Here is an 8,320-nt window from a genome sequence, read left to right as displayed (position 1 = left end):
ACTCGGTCTCTAGGTTTGGGAGTTCGGTGGCCAGTCAAGGGATAGCGTCGGACTCTAGTCTTAAAGGAGAGAAGAGAGCGCCTCACTAATAAAAGAAAGTAACCCTAGAGACTCTTTGGGGTGTAAATCGGCCGGGTAGGGTAGGGTTGAGCTGAAAAATTGAGCCTACCCGACTAGTGCGGGTTAAGAAAATTTTAGGCTGCGACACTCTCTTAAGTCTACAAACCCGCAACCTTTCGGGTGATCTCGGGTAGGGTCGGGTTACTCGGGTTAGTGATCTCAAGGACCACATGATCACTTTTTAGTCAATTAATCTGTGCTTGTTACAGAAGAAATCATTATCAAACAGAACATGTCTTTCCTTCAAGAGGGGGTCTAAATGCAAGGTGAATAATTAAACCACTCACTTTGAAATCAAACACTTCCAATATAAATAAAGAATGTCCTAATTCAACAACTATGGCATACAAGCATTTTTTTACACAAACCGTGAATCCAAAACATAAATAAGTTAACAGTTTAAATGCATAAAATCCATAAACTTATGAAAGTAAGAATTTGAAGTGTTGGACATTATTTTACCTACTTTGAACATGTTCAGCCGAGTAGGGTTACCTAGGGTTCATATAACCCCACCCCGCGCCCCTACCCGCGCAGTGCGTGTTAGGCATAATTAAAACCGAAAATTAAATAAAAAATTAGAAACCCGTGATTTTCGAGTAAGGTCGGCTCGGCTCGGCCGGGTTCGTCGAGTTCGGGATGATTTCTTACAGCTCTAGTAGAGAGTTTGTTGGTTGTTAATTTTTTTTAATTTGAGCATTAGAGACAGAGTAGAAGTTACTAGTCAAACTTTTAAAAATAAAAAAAAAAAGTTACTAGTGCTGTTAATTTTTTTTTTAAAAAATCGTAAATAAATTTTGATTAATTAATCATTGATTTATTAACGTATGTCTTTTCCGTTGCAATCCACTTCCATCACAAGACACCACGTTAAGTGTGCAGAGCTGGTGACCTCCTTTTCGGGAGTAATTAGTTGGAAGGACGAATCTGCTACACATATTCTCTTGCACAAACCTACATTTTACACAACAACTTTAGAAACGAAAAAGATTAAAAAAAAAAAAATGCCGACCTCTTTCTGACCACAATAACTTTTCAATTTCCTTCTTGTTGAAAAGTCTGCTCTTCATTTTCTTTGGTTCCAAGTACCACAACAATCAGTTTACAACGCTCGTTTGGTTGCCATGTTTATGCAAAATAAAAACAGAAAAGAAGCTTGATTATAGGAGATTGATCGTAGATTTTTCTCCTATAAAACCATGTGCAGACCCTATCGTAAGTTCGATCTTTGCGGGTGCCCCCTGACTTGTATACGTGCTTCTTGAAGTAGATTCGTAAAAAGAAGTCTTTTATCTATCTATATTTATAGAAGCCACCACAAGCATCCCATTATCATTTCAAATCAGAAATCAAATTGGTACCTATCCAACCAAATATTAATCAAACCCTTTATGGATCCCTGCGAAATAGAGTTTCCATCGGTGAATGCAAGCCATATAATATATCAACCTTTCCAAATCTTCTAAGCTTAGCAAATTTAGATTCCTTTCGACTGTCACAACTTACTCAGTGAGTTATGTGAACTAGTATGCAAAAGTTGCCATTCATCCTAAAGAGCCTTTGGCCTTTCATTATCTACCATGCAAATGTATTTATTCGCAAAAGAAATCAACATTCCAGAGAAGATCCGTTTTACTTGCTAAAACCCTGATGAAACACAGTTGAAATCCAAATAATATAATAGATTTCAACATACAAATATAGCTAGAGTAAATAAAAGAACAAAAGGAGGCACCGTTAAAAATAAATAAATAAATAAAAATAAAAAACTTGTGTTGTACTTGTCAGCGTGGGTGAGAGTGAAGATGGATTGCGAGTCAATTTATCTCGCAATTAATCTCGCCAGGCTTTTCTGTTCACTCGCATTCAGTTAGCAATATGAATAACTCTTCATCAGTTATTGCTCCCATCTCCATTGCTCTTTCCAGTGAACTTAGGCCGCCTCCATCTTTGATCGACGGACGTGCACCTCTGCAGAAATAGAAGTCAGTCATCTCCATTACTCAGACATGAATTCAAGCGTAATATAAGTTACTAGTAATTACCACTCCAAAAAAAAAAACAAACAAAGTGGGGATTCTTTAGCTTTTGTGATATGACCTAAAGTCTTTATACACACAAACAGTTATCCAATAAGGCTAAAATTTTGGAAAACCAATTTACAAGAAAATTGTTAAAATATACAAATGATTGCAAACTATACTCAAAATGAAAAATTGAGAAACCGTTGTCATTGTTTTCTTTTAATCAACTTCATAAAAGTACACTATCAAGAGGTTAAAAAACACCAATGAAAAATAAAATAAACAATTAAAGACAAGTTAGAAAAATAGAAGTACTTGATCAAAACTTTATGACTAAGAGTTACAAATACCAAATCCATCATGAGCAATTGAAAAAAGTCAAAGAATAAAAAACCTTGAAAATTTGACTTTAATGAAAGAAAGAGGGAGGAAGAAGCAAGTTGAAGAAGAAAAGTGTAAATTTTTCCCAGTTACTCTTTAAAACATTTTACTAAATAAAAGGTCGTATGAAATTCTAGGGATTTCTTTGAAAAAAAAAACACTTAAAGTAGAGCTAATTTGTCCCTGAAGGTGTAGAATATGTTGGACTACGTAGAACTTCAAAAGGAACATAACACTGTTTAAAGGATTATATAATCACCAAGTTCCTCGTCATGGCTACATTACCTTCTCAGTAGAAACTTTGCCAATGGGTTTTTCGCACTGGATATGCAATGGTGCAATGGAGTCCTTCCATGGAAGTCTCTCAAATTTATGTCAGTGCCAAACTGCAATAACAATTCAATCATCTGCAGATTTCCAGAGTGACATGCCAAGTGTAGTAGTGAGCAACCTTGAAGACAATTCCCTGGCTCATTGGAGTTCTTGATTCTATCACAGGATTCCGGATCGAAGTGTTTCCTTTCAATTGCACTTCGACCCGAAATGGACTCTTGTGCCTCAACATGGTGATGTAAATCAACATCAAACACATTGTCAAAGGTTGTATTGATGATATTCATGTCTGACAACACGATCAGCCGGTAGACTTCTTGCAAATTATTACTCTTAACTGCTTCCCAGATGCTTGTGGAACAAGCAGGCCTTTCAGTAACAGATTCATCTCTGATGACCAGTAATTTCTCTACATACTAGAACAACAAGAAGTAATTCTCATTAATCTTTCATAGATTTTTCTGCAGAATACAGCAGATGATAGTGAAGACCAATCTAATGAAAATCATAACAATCATTTGAATAGTCTTCAAGGTAACCCCCTATTTCACATTACTAGTATAAGTTTCAATTCAAAAATCGATTGACAACTAATTCATTTCCTACAGGATTAATGTATCCGCATGATGAATGTATAACACTCCCTCAACATACATTCTTGTCAAACAAACACTTGTAAAGACAAGATCGGACCAAGTCATTCATTCTTAATTTTGTAGTTAAATCTAATATTGTCAAGTTTGATTATAGTCGGTTATATTAGAGACTTGCTCGGTCTATGCTCGATAAGATGTTTAAGTGTTGATAGATGTAATTTTTATTATGTTTTCGACTTGGATATGAACTATCTTGGCAACAATGACAGCAACTTTTACCGATTCCATAATTGGATCGAATTTTATGCATAAGGTCACACAGAAAAAACATGTCGGGTTTTGTTTATGTGTGTGTGGAAATCGGTAGGTCAATTAAGAATACCTAGCTGTCAGTCTCACATTATAATCAGAGATAATAAGCCTCTTTTATATACAATTAGGTTACAATCAGTTAGAGAAAAAATAGGAAACTAACTCCTAATTTACATCTAGCTACAAATCAGCAACTAATCTACCATACAGAGATTACATATATTTCCGAAAATAGAATTTCCTAAATAGTAGGAAATAACACGTTTTTCAACACTCCCCCTCAAGTTGGAGCATGAATATCAATCATGTCCAACTTGGATAAATGTTCCTCGAACTTGACCCGTGGTAGACCTTTTGTTAGAAAATTAGCAAGTTGTCCTTTGGATGTGATGTAAGGTATACATACGAGCCCTTCTTCGACCTTCTCTCTGATAAAATGTCTATCCACTTCCACATGCTTAGTACGGTCATGGTGGATTGGATAGTGAGCAATACTGATTGCTGACTTGTTGTCACAATACAACATGGGATTCTCACTTTGAAGTGATAGCTCATTCATGGTTCTTTTTAACCATAGAAGTTCACATATTCCTTGTGCAAGAGCTCGAAGTTCGGCTTCAGCACTACTCCTTGCGACCATTGGTTGTTTTTTGCTTCTCCAAGTCACTAGATTGCCCTATATAAATGTGCAGTACCCAATGGTAGACCTTCTATCATTGGCTGATCCAGCCCAATCTGCGTCAGTAAATTCCTCGATCTTCCTTGAATCATTCTTTTTGAAAAACAACCCCTTTCCTAGGGTTCCTTTGAGATATCTCAGAATGCGATGAACTGCTCCAAGATGTTCTTCATATGGCTCGTGCATAAATTGGCTGACCACACTTACAGCATAAGCAATATCAGGCCGTGTATGGGATAGATAGATTAGACGCCCAACCTCTGGTATCTCCTTTTATCGACAGGCACCTCTCATTTCTTATATCCCAGCTTGTGGTTTTCTTCAATAGGTGTATTTGCTAGTTTACTCCCCAAAAAACCCGTCTCTCTGAGCAAATCAACAGTATATTTTCTTCGTGAAACATAAATTCCTTTCTTTGATTTGGCGACTTCCATACTGAGAAAATACCTCATGGGTCCAAGGTCCTTGATTTCAAACTCTTTGGCTAGAACCTGCTTCATTCTTTCTCCTTCAGTTGTGTCATCTCCAGTAAGAAGGATATCATCAACGTACACAATTAGAACTGAAATTTTCCCATCTTGAGATTTCCTGAAGAACAAAGTATGATCAGTGTGAGCTTGGGTGTATCCATATCTCTTCACCATTTTTGAAAACCGATCAAACCAGGCTCTTGGAGACTGTTTTAATCCATAGAGGGATTTTTTTAGTCTGCACACATTATCCATACCATAAACGTCTTCAAAACCTGGAAGAACATCCATAAAAACTTCTTCTGCCAAGTTCCCATTTAGGAATGCATTTTTGATGTCGAGTTAGGAAATTTTCCAGTCTAAGTTTGCAGCAACTAAGAGAAGGACTCGAATAGTGTTGAGTTTCGCTACCGGGGCAAAGGTTTCTTGATAGTCTATTCCGTAGGATTGTGTGAATCCTTTTGCAACCAAGCGAGCCTTATATCTTTCAACAGAACCATCCGAATTATACTTCACCGTAAACACCCATTTGCACCCAACTGTTTTCTTTCCCTTCGGTATTGCTACACACTCCCAAGTTCCATTTTTCTCTAGTGCTTTGATCTCCTCCATAACAGATGCTCTCCATTCTGGAACACTCAATGCCTCTTGAACTGACTTAGGAATCACTACACTGGACAGATTAGTGGCGAAAGCTTGATAGGATGGAGACAAATTACTAAAGCACATGTAGTCTGAAATGGGATGAGAAGTACATGTTCTTTTTTCCTTTTCTTAGGGCAATGGGAATATCTAAGTCCTGAACTGGTGTAGAATTACCTGGACTTTCGGAGGGGACATGATCGGCAGGAGGGTTCAGACTTGAAGTATCCAGAACTGGTGGATCCAATGACTGGGTCTGCCTTGGTGTGTGAATTCCTTCATTTCCCTTTCTTTTCCGTCTCTCATAGACAAATAATTCAGGACTTTGGACCTCTTTCCCAGTTTTTTCCGTGAGTGGAGTGGACTTGGAAGTGGACTCGGGTGCAGTGGGTAGTTCCTGAGGAAATGAAATAGAGTGATTTGGTGGAGGAATGGAAGCAGGTTGGGGACTTTTGGGCACTAAGGTGAGAGGGCTCACAGAGGTAGGAAGAGTATCCCAAAAATTATCCCAAGAAATCTCTTCTGTTTTCACACTCTCCCCCTAAAGAGAGTTTTTGGTAAAGTAGGGCTGATTCTCAAAGAAGGAAACATCTATACTAACAAACATTTTCCTAGTCTTTGGATCAAAGCACTTATACCCCTTTTTTGTTGGTGAGTAGCCTAAGAAAACACATTTGATGGCCCTTGGATCAAATTTACTCCTGCTATGGGAATGGATATGGACGAATGAGGTGCACCCAAATATCCTAAGTGGTAAATCTGAAATCAGACGATTTGTTGGATAGACACTTTGAAACATTTCTAGAGGAGTCTTGTACCCTAGAACTCGAGTGGGCATTCTATTGATGAGAAATGATGCGGTGAGGATAGCTTCTCCCCATAAGGTTTTAGGCACATTAGTGGTGAACATTAAGGACCTAGCAACTTCAAGTAGGTGCTGTTTTTAAGAGATATACCTAACATAGCCTAGTATGATCGTCGATGAAAGTAATAAACCATCTAGCACCTGAAAAATTTTTAACTCATGAGGGACCCCATATGTCACTGTGTATTACTGAGAATGGTGCTGAATGTTTGTATGTTTGAGAAATAATACACGGTGATGTTTGGAGAGTTGACAAATTTCACATTGAAAGGAAGTGGGGTCTTTATTATTGAAAAGAGATGGAAACAAATTTTTCAGATACGGAAAGCTGGGGTGGCCAAGTCTATAGTGCCACAACATAACATTATTCTCACATAAAGAAACAGAAAAAGATTTGCAGTCTAGATTTTGTCTACTTGAGTCTTCCTTGTCTAGGTAATAAAGTCCTCCACACTCTTTAGCATTGCCAATCATCTTCCCCGAAGCCAGTTCCTGAAATTGACATGAAGAAGAGCTAAACTTAGCAACACAATTGTGATCCTGGGTGAGTTTGCTAATGGATAAAAGGTTGCATGAAATAGAAGGAACATGAAGTACAGACTTTAGGACCAGATTTTTGGACAAAATGATTGAACCTTTTTCTGCTACTGTGGCTAACGAACCATCAGCAATTTTTACTTTCACGTTACCAACACAAGGAGAATAAGAGGAGAAGAGTGAGGAACAACCTGCCATATGATCTGAGGCACCAGAATCTATAACCCATGGGGTTCAGTCCTCAGTTAGCACACTGAAGGACTAAGGAAAATTACCTTTATGGGCAATCGAGGCAGATGGAAGAGAGGTAGAATTCAGGAGTTTCATAAGGTTTTCAAGTTGTTCCTTATTAAGGGAAACAGGAGCACTTTCTGGTATTGATTCCTCATAGGCCGTTTGAAGAGCTCTACTAGTCCCTTGGTCTGGTTGTCCGTTTTTCAGATGAGGGGGTTTTCCGTGCAGTTTCCAGCAAGTTTCACGGGTGTGTCCAGATTTTTTACAATGGTCGCACCAGGGTCTATTCCCCTTTTTATTTCGAGTGTCAATCCCACCATTAGAAAAGGTGGAGAACCTATTGCTTCTGACTGCAAGAGCGGATGATTCTGACTCAGTGACAGGAGCCTCTCGGGTCTCTCTTCCCAACATAACACTCCTTCTCCTTTCCTCCCTACGGACCTCGGAGAATACTTCACGAGTGGATGGCAGGACTTCACGTCCAAGAATTCTACCACGAACCTCATCAAGTTCGTTGTTCAAACCAAGCCAAGAATGCGAAAACATGATCCTTCTCAATCATCTTTTTGAATATGGCACTGTCTTGTGGACAGTGCCATTCATAGTCGTAAAATAAATCTAGCTCCTGCCATAAGGTTCTGAGCGTATTATAGTATTGCAACACACTCAGATTGCCTTGTTTCGTGTTGCGGATGCGTGTGGTAATTGTTGAGAATAGTGTCCTAGAAGCATGAGATGTAATAATATATTTATTATTTATTTAATAAAAGAGTTTATTCATCATTTTATGTGCATATATTTATGAATATTTTATAAATATCAAATAAAAATTCTGTGATTATTTATGTAACCTTAAACATGGTATATAAGTGTACGAGAGGATAATGTTTAAGGATAATAATCAAAAAGTGATGTTCGTAATAAATCTAATTAAAGTTCAGAATCTTTAATTAGAACATTACTAATATATTTCATTCCCATTTAGAATGGAACGGTGTTATCCACACTGTTAATATGGTGTGATATTGAATGAGTGTATTACGTATAATAAGATTATGTGGAACAAGGACACATACACAATATGATTTTCTAATAATTTCTGTTAAGTATAGAAATTCTAATTGAGT

General features: G+C 37.6%; 1 protein-coding gene across 2 annotated transcripts in view; it reads right to left on the bottom strand.

Moving 5' to 3' along the window:
• Nucleotides 1–1,741: 1,741 nt before the first annotated feature.
• Nucleotides 1,742–8,320, bottom strand: part of LOC21398072 (ADP-ribosylation factor GTPase-activating protein AGD4) — a 20,548-nt gene continuing 13,969 nt past the window's right edge. For both annotated transcript variants that reach the window (XM_024175982.1, XM_024175983.1), the window contains exons 18-19: nucleotides 2,811–3,274; nucleotides 1,742–2,091 (exon numbers count right to left, since the gene is read on the bottom strand). In XM_024175982.1, the coding sequence (XP_024031750.1) occupies nucleotides 1,977–2,091; nucleotides 2,811–3,274 (579 nt within the window). In that variant the 3' untranslated portion in view covers nucleotides 1,742–1,976. The remainder of the gene's footprint in view (nucleotides 2,092–2,810; nucleotides 3,275–8,320) is intronic.

Source organism: Morus notabilis, unplaced genomic scaffold (assembly GCF_000414095.1).
Source record: "Morus notabilis unplaced genomic scaffold, ASM41409v2 Scaffold72, whole genome shotgun sequence".
Lineage (NCBI taxonomy): Eukaryota > Viridiplantae > Streptophyta > Magnoliopsida > Rosales > Moraceae > Morus > Morus notabilis.
This window is presented reverse-complemented; position numbering and strand designations above follow the sequence as displayed.